Source organism: Hoplias malabaricus, chromosome 15, assembly GCF_029633855.1.
Source record: "Hoplias malabaricus isolate fHopMal1 chromosome 15, fHopMal1.hap1, whole genome shotgun sequence".
Taxonomy (NCBI): domain Eukaryota; kingdom Metazoa; phylum Chordata; class Actinopteri; order Characiformes; family Erythrinidae; genus Hoplias; species Hoplias malabaricus.
The window spans coordinates 36,241,434-36,258,424 of record NC_089814.1 but is presented as its reverse complement, the minus strand read 5'-3'; the positions used below and the strand labels follow the sequence as shown (position 1 = coordinate 36,258,424).

Below are 16,991 nucleotides of genomic sequence, written 5' to 3'. Positions count from 1 at the left end.
GAGTGGCAGTTTGTTAACTGTGTGTGTGTGTGTGTGTGTGTGTGTGAGGTGCATGTAAAATGGTAGTAAAGGTGTTTGGATATGACCTATATATATATATCCTACTTGCTGATGTACTCTCCAGTCAGAACCGTGCCACAGGTCTGACACTTGAAGCAGCTGACGTGCCACTGTTTCTCCAGAGCCAAGAGCGACTGTCCATGAGTTATCTCCTCCTTACACCCAGCACAGTCTGTCAGAGACGGAGGCAGAAAAAGAGAGTGAGACAGAGACCGACTGAAATTGAGGACAGATGAATAAGAAACACACAGCACAAAACATTGCATGTGAGTGTATCAGGAAAGCTTGGACTCAGAGCAACTCGGAATTCCAAGGAACATGGAGGGAACACATCAACACTTCCTGGGAAAAACAGAGAGTTGTCCCTCCCAATAATCATTGTAAACATTACTATACCATTTTAAATTATTCATAGCATAGATATGCAATAATTATATTTTTGAAGGATTTTATTCCCTGTGGGCGGCACGGTGGTGCAGCAGGTAGGTGTCGCAGTCACACAGCTCCAGGGACCTGGAGGTTGTGGGTTCGATTCCCGCTCCGGGTGACTGTCTGTGAGGAGTGTGGTGTGTTCTCTCTGTGTCTGCGTGGGTTTCCTCCGGGTGACTGTCTGTGAGGAGTGTGGTGTGTTCTCCCTGTGTCTGCGTGGGTTTCCTCCGGGTGACTGTCTGTGAGGAGTGTGGTGTGTTCTCTCTGTGTCTGCGTGGGTTTCCTCCGGGTGACTGTCTGTGAGGAGTGTGGTGTGTTCTCTCTGTGTCTGCGTGGGTTTCCTCCGGGTGACTGTCTGTGAGGAGTGTGGTGTGTTCTCTCTGTGTCTGTGTGGGTTTCCTGCGGGTGACTGTCTGTGAGGAGTGTGGTGTGTTCTCTGTGTCTGTGTGGGTTTCCTCCGGTGACTGTCTGTGAGGAGTGTGGTGTGTTCTCTCTGTGTCTGGGTGGGTTTCCTCCGGGTGACTGTCTGTGAGGAGTGTGGTGTGTTCTCTCTGTGTCTGCGTAGGTTTCCTCTGGGTGACTGTCTGTGAGGAGTGTGGTGTGTTCTCTCTGTGTCTGCTTGGGTTTCCTCCGGGCGACTGTCTGTGAGGAGTGTGGTGTGTTCTCTCTGTGTCTGCGTGGGTTTCCTCCGGGTGACTGTCTGTGAGGAGTGTGGTGTGTTCTCTCTGTGTCTGTGTGGGTTTCCTCCGGGTGACTGTCTGTGAGGAGTGTGGTGTGTTCTCTCTGTGTCTGGGTGGGTTTCCTCCGGGTGACTGTCTGTGAGGAGTGTGGTGTGTTCTCTCTGTGTCTGCTTGGGTTTCCTCCGGGCGACTGTATGTGAGGAGTGTGGTGTGTTCTCTCTGTGTCTGCGTGGGTTTCCTCTGGGTGACTGTCTGTGAGGAGTGTGGTGTGTTCTCTCTGTGTCCGCGTTGGTTTCCTCGCGGTTGGTATAAATGTTGGTAGTAGCCGGTTGTGTTATTTGCGCCATGTTTCTAAAGTTATTTGGGTTTGCTCACTGATCTGGTCTCTCTCCAATAGACCTGTTTAATAAAGAGAAACCGCCATTTTGTCCTGCTGATAGTGGCTTGTATATCAGAAGTGATAGTTTTCCCTTATTAATCTGGTAGATGAGATCACGCCACTATGCCCATTCATAGTGTGCCATCTACAGGCCACTCTTGGAAGTACTGGTTGAACATACTCCCTGTAGGCTTAAAACAACAGAACAGGCATCCCCCCTCAGGAACGGATCTGTTGATTTTCTTTGTATTGCTGTATTTGGTTGTGATAACATTTAGCTTCACACCATCAACTGAAAAAAATGTACTCTGAGCTGAACTTGTGGTTTGGTTTATGTGCTTCTAAGAATAACGGTTTGATGGAATACACAGGGTGAGTCAAAAGTCTCAGGACACCCTTTTATTTCAGAAAGGAAAGGTAAAATGACATATCTGAATACCCCAGCGTGTAATTGGGGAGGGGCCTATCTTTAGGCTGTGTCCGGAACATGGCCGCCATCTTGGATCTAGGGCAGGTTTTTCCAATGGGAAGGTGGTCATGTAGCATATCAAAGAAAAGCAGAATTGACTCAGAAATCGATTTCCACATTCAGATTTTCAACATCTCTTGTGGTTCAAAAGTTATCAACCCTGATATTTTCAAACATTTGTTGTTCGTTACAGGCTCGACTAGACCTCAGCGCTACCTGATGATGCTACAGGAAACAGTGTTCCCAACCATTCTGACTGAAGATGGCGCTGAGAATTTAGGGTCTGGTTGAGCCTGTAACGAACAACAAAAAGTTTTGAACTTTCTGTTTTGATCACTTTTAAAACACGAGATATTGCAAATCTGAGAGCAGTAATCGATTTCTAACATAGTCCTGGCTCCATGACCACCTTCCCATTGGATCCAAAATGGCGGCCGTGTTCAGGACACAGCCTAAAAGATAGGCCTCACCCTCGTTGGGGGGGTTGTGATGTCATTTTCCCTTTCGCTTCTGAAATAAATGAGGTTCATGAGACCTCTGACTCACCCTGTATTTACCAGGATGTAAATAATACACACATTTCTGTGAATCGTTTAAGCTCAGTGTGGTCTGGATGCCACTTGTTGAAAGCTGAAGAATAGCCATGCACTGCAGGTACTGCACAATGAGCCACATGTTTCCAGCGAAAGAGTGAGAAATGGTCAGAGTGACCTGAGTGTTCACGGGCCACAGACTAATGATGAGAGACATGGACGGCAAGTAGGGAACTACGTGTGTGTGTGTGTGTGTGTGTGTGTGTGTGTGCCTCTGTATCTACTGTGAGCGCTGACAGAGTCATGGCAGAAGATGATTCATGGGTGTATTGAGGCTTCTCCTCAGAAAAGGTCACCCACTCATTTGTTCTTATTTAGGAGTCTGTCTGTCTGTCTACACTCCTCCATTTATAAACACACTGCAGAGAGCCCCAGGCAACAGAGAGGAACTAGAGATGCACATTTTAGTGAATTATTTTCACCAGTAATCAGTCATCTTTGGCTTGTGAAGTCACTGTCTGCGAGGAGTGTGGTTTGTTCTCCCCGTGTCTGCATAGGCCTCCTCTGCATGCTCTGGTTCCCTGGTGTGTGAGTGTGTGATGCGCTGTGATGGGCTCAAACTGTTCCCTGTGACTAGTTGAACTTGCTGTGTACAGTTAACTTAAAACCATGTACAGTAAAATAACACAGGGTGGGCCATTTATATGGATACACCTTAATAAAATGGGAATGATTGGTGATATTAACTTCCTGTTTGTGGTACATTAGTATATGGGAGGGGGGAAACTTTTCAAGATGGGTGGTGACCATGGCGGCCATTTTGAAGTCGGCCATTTTGGATCCAACTTTTGTTTTTTCAATGGGAAGAGGGTCATGTGACACATCAAACTTATCGGCAATTTCACAAGAAAAACAATGGTGTGCTTGGTTTTTAATGGATACTGGAAGCCTGTGCTAGCATTTCTCCTGCGGTGTCGCTATCAGTGTGTGAAGAGTGGGAGAAGAGGGTTGCATTGACAATCCAACACAATGGGCAGCACAAAGTGGTTAGAAACTTGTAAATAACTCATGAAAGAATAAAGTTACATTAAAAGCAAGCACACCTTTGTTTTTCTTGTGAAATTCCCAATAAGTTTGATGTGTCACATGACCCTCTTCCCAACAAAAGTTGGATCCAAAATGGCCGACTTCAAAATGGCCGCCACGGTCACCACCCATCTTGAAAAGTTTCAAGATTTTATTAAGGTGTATCCCTATAAATGGCTGACCCTGTACATATTAATGGTAGTTTTACATTATTTAAAATGATATTTTTTAGTGTGCACTGAAGGCAAGCTCTATTTTCTCTTAATCCTTTGGCTCCGTGATCCAGTCTCTGCCGCATTTGGTTTTCTTGCTGTGGCTGTGGTCAGCTGAGAGGGAGCGCTCTGCTCTGTTGCGGTGTCGATTCTCCAGATGTTGCATGGTGCAGCCAGATGGGCTGAAGCTGGAGCTGAGTAAATCACAGTGGTGTGACAGACGTAGTGCTAGAGCTGTGTTTACCAAAGAGTGACAACAAAACAGACCCAGGACCCAGTGCCATCATAGCAGGTGCACGAGAGATCAACAGAAAGTGTTTTGGAAAACATAAAGTTTAGCAAAATGTTGGAATACAGCAAGTATCATATATTTAATTTAATTAACAATGCATTAAAATGTATTTAAATATCATACAGTAATTCCAGCATAAAATAAACACATTAAAACTGTAACACTCCATTTTTATAATTTCTGACTTACTCCATTTGGCTTCTATGTCGTGTTAAAGTTTTATCTTCTTATAATAACTTCCATTTTAATTAAGGAATGATTTGTAATTCTGTAAAGTTAAGTTTTTTGGAGTTACTACATTTTAATCAAACATTCATTCATTGTCTGTAACCCTTATCCAGTTCAGAGCGGCGGTGGGGCCGGAGTCTACCCGGAATCACTAGGTGCAAGGCAGGAACACACCCTGAAGAGGGCGCCAGTCCTTCACAGGGAGACACACACTCACACATTCACTCACACACACACACCTACGGACACTTTTGAGTCACCAATCCTACCAACGTGTGTTTTTGGAGCGTGGGAGGAAACTGGAGCACCTGGAGGAAACCCACACAGACACAGAGAGAACACACCACACTCCTCACAGACAGTCACCCGGAGGAAACCCACACAGACACAGAGAGAACACACCACACTCCTCACAGACAGTCACCCGGAGGAAACCCACGCAGACACAGGGAGAACACACCACACTCCTCACAGACAGTCACCCGGAGGAAACCCACGCAGACACAGAGAGAACACACCACACTCCTCACAGACAGTCACCTGGAGGAAACTCACGCAGACACAGAGAGAACACACCACACTCCTCACAGACAGTCACCCGGAGGAAACCCACGCAGACACAGAGAGAATACACCACACTCCTCACAGACAGTCACCCGGAGGAAACCCACGCAGACACAGAGAGAACACACCACACTCCTCACAGACAGTCACCCGGAGGAAACCCACGCAGACACAGAGAGAACACACCACACTCCTCACAGACAGTCACCCGGAGGAAACCCACGCAGACACAGGGAGAACACACCACACTCCTCACAGACAGTCACCCGGAGGAAACCCACGCAGACACAGGGAGAACACACCACACTCCTCACAGACAGTCACCCGGAGGAAACCCACGCAGACACAGGGAGAACACACCACACTCCTCACAGACAGTCACCCGGAGGAAACCCACGCAGACACAGGGAGAACACACCACACTCCTCACAGACAGTCACCCGGAGGAAACCCACACAGAAACAGGGAGAACACACCACACTCAAAGCCACAACCCCAGGACCCTGGAGCTGTGACAGAGACACTACCTGCTGCATCACAGTGCCACCCTGGTTTAATCGGACAGTGACACACTTCTTACATCCATGTTTATGGATGAAAAGTGAATGTTTAATTAAATATACAGCTGATTGAGTGCTGAGGGAAGTAAACTACTGGTGGGTTTGATGGGTGATGTTAGCTCTGTCTGTGTAGGGCCTCAGATGATCACAATGAGGACTGAGGTCAGCTGGAATGATGACTACTTAGACAGCTGCACATGTAGACACTGACTAAAAAGGCCTTTCACTGAGAAGCGAGACACTGAGAGAGACTTGTGTTTTGTGTGATGTGGGTCTTACAGCTGGGGCCATGGATCTTGACAGGTTCGTTGCTGCTGACGAGTGTGTGGGAGCACTGCTGACACACACACTTTTTCCCACAGAAGGTCACCCTGTCTCCAATGGGGAACGGCTTCCTGTGACAAAGTGAGACAGAGCATGTCAGGCCACACACACACACAAACCTGTCCTTGCAAATGATGCTTATTCTCCAACAGTTTTTTTTACTGAAATGACTGCATCTCACAACAAGGCGGGTGTCAAATGTGAATCAATAAATCAATCCAATCCAAGTGGGTGTTCATGTTAAAAATATATATAATACGGTACTTCCAACACATCCAGGCCACTAGGTGTCAATGTAACAGTTGCTCCATAATGTGAAGAAGAAGAATTTGATCAAAAACATTAGCTGCAATTTCACACTTAATACTAATTCTAACTAGTGTTGGGGAATGAAGTGTGTAGTACACTTACAAGAGTCAAAGTTGAGTAACTCCACAGTGCATACTTAAAAGCGGTTGATATTTGAGTACCTTAGTGATGGACACTATTGTCCCACGATCCAATAGGAAACAGAAAGGGAGGGGCTTCTCACGTGTGGAAAACGTTGCCTCGGTTACAAACAGAAATAGTGCTCTACCCGCTACATTGTGCACTTCAGTAATGATTAAACTAACACTACAACACACAGACAGTGCCCTAAACATTAGACAATACCCAACATGCAATGCACACTTTCAGTAACTGGAAACCTTTATTTTATGACATACACTGTGCACTACATAGTGTGGAGATATTTGAGTTTGTATTGTTTTTTTGGTGAACCTTGTTGCAGCTGCAGCTTTGTGTGACATGTTGTCATAGCAACAGTTCACCAGGCCCTGCTATTAAGTAATGGTGGGGTATGCTAATATTGTGTGTGCTAGCCTGTCAAGCACAGCCTTCTAAAGTTAGTATCATTGTGTAGTGGGATGCAGCTATTGATTACAGTTTTGAGCACTATTCTACCTCAGTAGCCTGTGTTTCTTGAGCAGATTTTTAAGTTTTGAGTAAATTCTGTAAAAAGTGGAGTCTAAAACCTCTGCAACACACTCTTAAAAATGAAGGTGCTGCAAAGGGAAGTTTCCAAAGAGAACAATGTTTAAGAGCTGTGTGAAGTGTTCTCAGTTTGAAGTTTCCAATTTAAACGTATCGTCAGAAAGCTTCTTTACGGAACCATACGTGGTTCTTTCATGGCGTCGCCCCAAGAACCTTTGGTAGCACCTTAATTGTTAAGCATGCTCCGAGTGTCTGTTCCCTGACACTTGTCTAACATCTGTAAGTGAAATCATCCTCTCAGCTGAGTGCAGACACTAATTACATGGCATTAATGTTGAGGAAACTGCAGAAATAAGTCCTGCGTGAATTTGGATCTGATTACGCTTGTGAAACTCGGCTAATAACGATTTGTGAGAAGAAAAAGAAGAAGAGAAAGAGAAGCTGAACTTGGTCAAAAAAAGCAATTAACGAGGTTCTCGTCAAGCCGCCGACCATCAAAGATGGCTTTTGCAGATCTATTAAAAGCAGTGATGAGGGTCATTCTTCACGCACAAACACAGGAAAGGAAGGTGGCGCACGTCTTTTCTGATCATCACAGACACGTTAATCAGAAATCTGAGCTGATGTTCAAACTGATATTAGGTGAAAACCTATTAATTCCGTTCCTGCGAAAAGAGACGGACGTTAAACTCCATTTGCATCGACAGAGTGATGGCCATGGCTCCATTATCGGTCTGGACACTGGATCCGGCCTCAGTGAGTAGCTGTGTGTCTGCACTGCAGTGAAGTTAGGGCCCTGTGGATGTTTTTGCGAGGGTCTCGGCTGTCCGACCTTTTTCCGTGGCCGCTGGCCAGCTGAACTGACTGGTCTTAGTCAGCTACCTGTTCATTCACAGCTTGCCAAAGAAACCCCAGTGGATCTGGACTCTGCCCAGACACACGTTCCATTTACACACAACAAGCACGCACAGACCTACTATATCATTTAAAATAATTACAGGATTACATATGTATTTACATCTTTACATTTATATTTGATTTATATCCTCTCAGCTTTGACTGTGCACTGCTTTCATTTGTTTTGATAACAAGAAGTGGCAGAAAACTGAAAGCAAAAGGTTTTTATCTTCATCACATTAAAGAACATAAAAGCAAAACATGTACTAATACTGCCCCCTTGTGGAGATCTTTCATCCTGCTAAATGTGAGTGATTTATTTATGTATAAGTCACGTCCACAAGATGCTTCATATCTTTTTCAATACTTCAAAAGTGGTACATAGTAAAATACAACAATTTTGATCATTTTAGTTTTAAATTGAATTGAAACTGATTAAGCATTCTGTCTGCAGACGAATCAACTGGCTACAACTAAAATAAAATCATGGTTTAGTTCAGTAATATTCGGACTAATGCTCTTAGACAAAATAATATCAACATAAGGTTTAATCCATTACTTTAGGGAGAGTTTTAGTTTAGTTTTATTAAAAATTAAGGCCTATTTAAACATCATTTAACCAATAGTATTGCTTTGGTACTGGTACACACACCCACACACACACACACTCGGAGTCAGTGTATTCATTAAAAGTCTGTGCTCTGAGGTGGGTTGTGTCTTTGTAGAGTATTGTATGAATCCTACATAAAGAAAAACATGCAGTGAATCAAGACCGACACCATCCCTTTAGAAATGGTCTTTTCACCCTCTTCTGCTCGTCGCCCTTTAGAGAAGGTTTCCGAATCTTTTCGTTTATGGCTCACTGGGAAAACAGCTAAAAACAGATTGAAGTGTAAAGGTTGTTTGTTTGATTGTGTGTGTGTTTGCGTCCTTCCTGGCCTCAGACTAGCTCCCTCTATTCAAGCTCTTTTCATCAAAAGCCAAACATAGTGTGGACTCCCTGGGCATTCTTGAAATAGCCTCACGGCAGCCGTACAGTAGCCGCTTCTCTTTGTAGCAGCGTCCAGTTCTCAACACGTGTGGAATAGTTCGGTTCCACATCACAGGATATCACTGGGCTGTTCCAATAAACCACTCGTATTTACCTGTCGTGTTCGGCCCTGGAGTTCTGAGCGTTAGTGCATGGGTCTGGAGCGATATACACGTTCACTCTGAGTTATGGGACTGCGTCACGGGCTGAAGTGAACGTTTCTGACGTTGGGATCTAGGCCCCAGGCTGAGGAATGCCCCAGTTTATTTAGAGGCCAGGTTAAAACATGACACCCCTCTCTTGCACAGTTCTGTTTTTAAAAGTGAGACGATCTGTGGCACAACACCTTCATAATTGAACCTAGTTCTTCGAGGTCGCGCCTGTTTGTTTGCACAAGGTCACAAGGTCATCCATCCCTGCAGTAACAACCCTGAGATCTCCCGGAAAAGCTTGGGACTAGGGCTGGACGATCCATCAATATCACTATACATAACGATCACTGGATTAGGAACACCTGCTCTGTTTCTGTTGTATCAGCTTCACTGACCACACAGGAGCACTGCAGACTGTAGATCCGTCTTTTGCTCAGAGTCTTTATCCCTATTTCACCCTGTTCCTCAATGGTCAGGACCCCCAGGTATGATCTGGTATGAACTGGGAGGTAGATCATTCTCAGAGCAGCAGTGAAAGTGGTGTGTTAGTGTGTGCTGTGCTGGTGTAGAGTGGATCAGACACAGCAGGTGCTGCTGGAGTGTTTAAACCCCTCAGTGTCTGGACTGATCCCAAAAGCAGATCACTTATTTAGTTCAGAGAAATGCAGTTCCAGCCCAGTGCCAGGTGAGTTTATAACCATCTAACCCACACTTGGTCATGATGACCTTAAGCTCATGTGCAGCTGCTACAGAGCACCACATTTCATTTGATATATTTTATATATAGATTACACAAATGGAGTATCTGTTCTGGATCTTTCCTGTACCTGCAGATGCTGCAGACGAAGCACTTGGGGTGGTAGGTACGGCCCAGCGCAGAGACCACCTCCCCTGTGATGAAGTCTCCACAGCTGTCGCACTTGGTGCCGTACAGGCGCTGGTAGTCTTCCGTGCAGATGTACTCCCCACCCTTCTGGAAGAAGCCAGAGCGAGCCAGATCACAGCCACACACTGCAGAAAACAGAATACAGGTGGGAAAAACGCTTGTGAGATTAGAGCCGTAGATAAACAGCAGTCACCTTATTATATAAATCCCATAGACTGATTAGTTAGGAGTCAAATGAATGCCTTCAGTGGACAGGAATCTTCAATGCAAGGCTGAGTAAACACATCACACCGATCGGCTTTAACTGAAATGAGAGGATTAAGGCAGAGCAGATAGTTTACAGCCTTCTCTTTATAAGAGAACAAGCAAAAAAAAAAGTGCAGTGATCAGATGCCTTTTATGAAACAGTGACGTCACAATGTTGCACACACATTAATATTAAAGGGGACATATTGTGCAAAACTCACTCTTTAGAGTGCTTTTGTATTTCCACTTGGGTTTCTACTGCTCCTATAAACACTCATCCATCCGTTTTTTGTGAGTCAGTTGAAAGAGTTCGGTGTCAGGAAATCATATGCTTCTACGAGCCGTTTGTGTGGCTCCCTTGTGATGTCACAGTGGAGAAATTTGCATAGATCCACCCTGGCATTCGTGAAGGTGTTTGTGCAGGCAGAGCTGGACCACCCTATACGCTCACTACACGTTCCGTACGGCCCCCTCGTCTCAAGTTAGGGAGAGTTTGTGTATAATCAGAATATGAAGAGAAACTGTCCTTCAGGAAATTAAAGGGGAAAAAAAACACTCCACGAGAAGTAAACCTGTGATTGTCCTTCTCCAGGTTTGATTGTTAATTAATAACAGTCTCTGTACCACGGGATATATTTAGAGGTGGTGTGCACTGTGCAGCTGCTCTCCATGACCTTAAAAGCCTTGCAGTGCCACAGTGTCATGAACCAAACTTTGAAGCTGAAAAGTGAACATATACTGATATTTTACACTGTTTAGTACTCGCTTAAAATTCCCCAAACAAATGTTGACTTGCGCTTCTGTTTTCTGTCATTTTCACATGTGGTAAACGCTCAGCATAAACATGGGCTGGGTGGGGCGTGGCCAGCAACAGCTTATTTGCATAAAAACTATGCAAGTTTTTAAACCATGTCATTCTGTGTCACAGCTGGACTGAGAATACTTCTCCATTTAAAATGCTCTGTGAGGGTCCTGACCACTGAAAACGGGGGGCGGAGCCACAGCTGGTCTGTAACTGTAGAACTACTAAGTTCATGTGTACAGTCAGGAGACTGTGAGTGTTGAAAAGAGGAGGTGGGAGTACTGTTATGGCTGATCGATAGAAAAGCACGACATATAAGGGATGCTCTAGAAAAAGGCTGTACGTCAGCCTGAGGTCACCATGCTCAATGCTAAGTGTGAGCTAGAGGGGTATAATATAAAGCCCCCAGCATGATGAGCAGGTGTTGGTTGTATACGATATGTTTGCAGACCCCGATGTGTACACAAACAGGAGTATAATTATGGCTATACCCGAGGGGGTATACATATCAACAACATCCACTAATCTCTACGTGAGAACCTTTTAATTATTAACTGGGAGAACGTGGTCAGACGAGGAGTGATTAGCCAACTTCCTGTGATGCTGCCTCAGAAGTCCCAGGCCGTAATGTTCATTAGCGAGTGTTAGCTCTCAGCTGATTTCCAGATCTGTTGTGTTCCATCCTTTCCGGCCCTGCTCCGAGTGAAATCCGATTCCCCGAGCTGTCTCCATCATCACGCTGTCCACTGCGAGCGTGCTGCTGCATGCACTCTTCCCGAGAGGCTGACACCACAGCTCTGCTCTCTCCATGATACACAGATTACACCAGTCAGGATCTGTGTGTGTGTGTGTGTGTCTCAGTGGAGGTCAAAGTAGAGCATTGCTCTACTCTACCGTGGCTACAGCATTACTGAGTAACCGATACCCTGCGTTTACTGTATGCAGACCTCCACTTCCCCACTCCAGACTGTGCTGATTCTCCCAAAATATCTACTGTATGTCATCATCCGCCGCGCTCTGTTGTGACAGTATTGTATTCTTGGAAAATCAGTATCTCCAGTGACTGCTGTGACGTTATCCACTTTTTAAGCTAAAAAGGATGGCAGCTCCTGTAATTGCAGCCCTGATTACAGACCTTTTTAACTTGTCCCTTCATAGAGCAGAATTCCCACAGGCACGGAAAGACACTCCCTTTTTTCAGGGACCAGATCAGACCAATTTCTATATTGCCTTCCTGGATGTCTGTAACAGTTTGTCTGATGCTCATTCTGGTTTTAGACCCAGGCTGTGGCTGTGTTACTGCTACTCCTAAATATTTTAATGATATAAGTTCAGCTTTAGACACTAAACAAGTTTTTTAAAACCTATGGATATGGTTCAGCAAATCAAATAAGAGTAAATTCTCTCAGAGCCCCTTTCTGTTAATAGGGGTGTTCCACAGGGCTCAATTGTAGGCCCTACATTGTTTTCCATTAATATATGTATATATTACATTGTTTTCTCTGCTGTAGATTCATCAATTCACGGCGGCCAGTGCAAGATATTACTACACTTGATGGTATTAAAATAACTCAGAATACAAATAGTATCTCAACTCAACTCAGCATTTTTAACAAATCTCAGCAGGTTACATTCCAAGATGAATTTTAAAATGGGTTTCTAATTCAGAATGCATGATATATAATCTTTGCACAGAAAATTGACACATGGAATTGCACAATTGAATTCTTCTGTGTGAAAGCTAACTGCAGTAACCAAGCCCCTCCCTCAAACAAGACCAACATCTGTCCTGGGAGTGGACTCAAGAATTCGGGACGAGTGTGAAAACGCCCTAAAACATCTGCATCATATACACCCTTGCTCTTTCTGAGGGGATCGGCCTGTCTTTTACATTCACCCACTCACACACTTTCCCTCTCCCTCTCCTTCTCTCTCTCTCTCTCTCTCACACACACACACACACACATGCTACCAACCAGCCGCAGTCACTAAAGTGCCAAAAGACGCAAAAGGCAGCATGTGCCAGGCCAGTCACCACAGAGAGCAGAGGCTTTCAAGTCTTTCCAAAGACATCTGCACGCCCTACAGTTTACCCTCGCTTTTCCGGCCCCATGCATAATTCAGCAGCTCCATAAATAACGTGTGTGTGTGTGTGTGTGTGTGTGTGTGTGTTTGACCAGTCCAGACTAGACTGATGTGGGTATAGCACAAAGAGAAGTACAGTGTGTGTGTGAACCCATGTGTGTACTTGTCTTACTACTCCTCTGAGGGCCACCGTCATGAACTATTCTGAGGACCTACTGTATATAAGTGAGGAAACTATGTACTTTAATCGGTTAGTTACAGTAAGTTACTTTACATTATAGTGGGTACAACTGTGGTGGTCCTCACAAATATAGTGAAACCAGTGTGTGTGTGTGTGTGTGTGTGTGGTGAGTGTAGAGGTTGATTATGTATTTATCAACAGCCAACAGATACAATTAAAATTCAGCACAGCGGGACGGACTGGTCACCCCTCCTCTCCTCCCCTGCCTTTCTTTCTTAATGGCATGCAGTGCAATTACTTTTATCACTCCTCAGTGTGTGTGTGTGTGTGTGTGTGACAGTGACAGGAGGCCACAGTAGGATAGATGGAATAAAAGCGAGAGAGTTGTTATCTCTGTCCATGTTTGGGATGTGGTGCCACTTCTGAGAGCCGTGCCCCGGTCTGAAATCCCGTCTTTGGGATGTTTTCATTAACCCTCACATTTCTGTAACTTGATAATATTATACCTTTGATTAAATGTAAGGTCTAATTTCAACTGAGTCTCTATTTGTTGTCTCTGTAGCGTTATTATAACCATTTCAGTGAGGTATCCCCAAGCTGTATTTAGTTTAACATACAACAAAACAAAAAAAAAGAAAAGGCAGGGAGCCCAAATTTTTACACAATACGACTTCTAGCCTCTAAAGACTTGTAGAAACTGCTGCTACACATGTCTACACTGCCATTTATGACATAGCCATTTATCACATTTTCAATGCTATAAAACCCACAACGAACGTCAGGGTTAAGCGGATGTGTGCTGTTCTTTTTACTTTCTCTGATGCTAAATGTGCTCTATGGCTTTGCTCCCACTCTCCATTCATCCCACTTAGCCTGTTAGTGTGCTAGCGAGGGTCAAAACAGGCTAATGAATCCTCCTGTAACACCGTAGCATTGCTGTTTATATCCTTGAAGCCTGTCCCTAGACAACTATAAGTTACCTCAGTACAGCTAATGTAATATAGCATGTATAATATGGCTTGGAAAGACGCTAGTTTGGTGAGTAAGTGACTAGCGTGGTTCAATTAGCGTGGAGCTAATTAAATGTTCGTAGAGAACATTTTTTTGTTGTTGTTGTTGTTTTTTAAAGCTTTTTAACCTTGTCAGGACAACTATCATTGATCATTCATACAGCTGAGAATTCAGTGTGTATGTGTATGTACATGTGCGGAAATACAAAACCGCTACTTCGATCTGATCAGAGTAAGCAACTAGCATAGCTCTGTAGGAGATAATTAATTGTATACATGATACACAGCTACGAGTTACCTCAGTGTATAATGTGGCTAACACGGCTGAAGAAAATTGGAGTGTTAGTGACTAGCATGGTTCATTTGGGGCTAATTAAATGTCTGTTAGCAGTTCTTTATCTTATGTATTTTTCTTTCTTGTTTTTTTCCCCCCAGCTAACCCCACCATTCCCTGGACAGGTGTATATTCAGGTTTCTGCAATTACATCTTGGTGCTATGCGCATGTATCGAGTTCATTTACTGGGTCAAGACACATAAGGATTTTTTTAGTGCCTCATGATGCTGTATGGATAGCAGTGTGGGCCAAAAGAAAATCAATACAGTTTCTTCAGGGAGAGGCTTAAAACATTCAGCAAGAATGCCTAACAAATTGCAGGACATTCAAAGACATAAAAATAAAGAATTAGAGTTATAGAGCACTTAGCTCTACATAAAAACTGCCTGAGTGAAAAAAACAGTAGAATTTCCCTGAGAAGGAAACAATAGGAAAGGCTTTAAAAAAAAAAGGGCTGCACTACACTGAAGAGAGCTAGCATTCGCTTATGAGATCTTACACACCATCGGTAGCCCCAACACACACACACACACCTAGTGCACACACTCCATTACACTCACACACACACTCCATTATTCTGCTCCTGTCGGCAGGAATCAGATACCGTCTCAACCTTTTGCCATCCGAGTGGAACAAATGCTACTGAGTTTGTTAGCTAAACGGCTAATTCCTGATGCAGCCGGACCACTTCCCATGGGACAGCATTGGTTCGCTCGCTCTAAACCCACATAGGCCCTTTACACTGCTCAGTCCACTGTCCAGAAAAAGAATAGTTATTATTATCAGACAAACTGCAGAACCGACCCGTCAAAATAAGAGTCCTGAACGGCAGTAACAGCACCACGTCTGAAAAATTTATACCTGATTCACACAGGAATTCTCTGCATAAATCATGTGTGTGCTCGGTTTATGAAATATAATAAATATTTTTCTAGACTAGATACTGGGAAATTGCTGTTACGATTTGATTGTATTTAGCCACAAGAAATTTAAAGCAACACTATGTTAGACAGGCGTCTTTATTATAGAAAATGGTTTTATATAGAACCCTGAACACAAGAAGAACATTTTGGTTCTTCAGATTGATGGTTCTATACAGTACCTTTTAGACAAGAGTTCTATACGGCATCAAAAACGGGTTCTGCTATTGCTACGATGTCAGACTAGTTACAAGAGAAGGACCATTTGGGTGCCGTATAGAACCCTTTCCTAAAAGGTACTGTATAGAACCATCTATCGCAGTCAGTCTGAGGAACCCCTTCATGATGCAGTCACACATAGAACCATTTTCTTTACCAAAGAACCTTTATAGATCCATTATTTTTTGGGGGTGTTTCCTACACACCTCCAAAACGTACATAGTGCTGTTTCTGCAGTTCTGAGCCTAGAGCAGCGAGGATTCTCCCTGTTACAGGTCAGTAATGATTTTGCAGCTATGAATTTAAAGGTAAAAAACTACCTAGTGTTGCTTTAAACGGGGTGCTCTTCCGCAGTTGAACAGAAAGTCAAAGTCATGCTCAAAGCCAAATGCGAAACAACATACAGCCCAATGACTTTCAGCTGTGAATCTGCATTTCTTTTTGAGGTGAAATGCTGGACGAGTAACTGCCCACGACATTCCAGTGGAACATACGGTATGTTATGAAAATAGATTGATAGCAAACAGGAAGTAAGCGCTAGGAAAGGCCTTGTCTAATAAGACCACTGAGGCCAGTGAAGTCCACTGTAGTCCAGTAATAGATTGTTGTGGTCGAGAGAAAGCCTCCCATGGGAATGGCCTCAAGGTGTAAGTGTAAAGAGCAAAACCGATGTCTCCTTTCTCTCAGCGTTGTGATCCATAGTTTCACTTAACCTCACGACCAGGAGGCACGACCCCTCGGAGCGCTTGTCCCCTGCCAACCACACATCACGTGTGTGTGTGTGGACAGCAGCTCAGATTTATCACGTACATGTTCTTAATTTAAGAAAATGTAAAAATGACCACCAGCCAAAGAGTAACATAACACCAGGCTACCGTCTTACACACACTTTTACAGCACTGTCCTGAGTGCACAGGGAGGAGGCGGGGGGTTGGGGGAGGGGTTCCTCCCTACCTCCCTCCCTCCAAAACGTACATAGTGCAGTTTCTGCAGTGCTGAGCCCAGAGTAGCAAAGACAGACTGTATTCTACTCATTACAGGTCCATGGATCCTCACAGTGATATCAAAGCTGTGATTTTAACTTAGAAACGAATACCTAGTGTTGCTTTAAATTTTGAATATTAGATTAGATTAACTTGTCTTTATTTACATTCTGGTTTGACAGGTTGGAGTTCTGACTTTGTTTTAATGTCTAGAACATGACAAAACTATTGGAAAACCAATGAGTTAAAGTTAGATAGGTTTAAGGCGTATGACATAATCATTGAACTGAGAGTAGGAAATGATTCCTATGGAATTACACCACAGTCCTCTTTCTAAAGACATATACAGTGTCGTTAGAGCCAGTGATATTTGGTAATTGCAGTGTACTTTGAGGGATAATTACAGCTCGAGTGCTGTGACTGAGGTCAGTGTGTTTAAGAGAACCGAGCATCT

General features: G+C 44.0%; 1 protein-coding gene across 1 annotated transcript in view; it reads right to left on the bottom strand.

Annotated features, from left to right (window-relative positions):
* Positions 1–101: 101 nt before the first annotated feature.
* Positions 102–16,991, bottom strand: part of LOC136668084 (actin-binding LIM protein 3-like) — a 57,243-nt gene continuing 40,353 nt past the window's right edge. Inside the window, exons 3-5 of the mRNA XM_066645327.1 lie at positions 9,698–9,881; positions 5,772–5,887; positions 102–232 (exon numbers count right to left, since the gene is read on the bottom strand). Of these exons, the coding sequence (XP_066501424.1) occupies positions 102–232; positions 5,772–5,887; positions 9,698–9,881 (431 nt within the window). The remainder of the gene's footprint in view (positions 233–5,771; positions 5,888–9,697; positions 9,882–16,991) is intronic.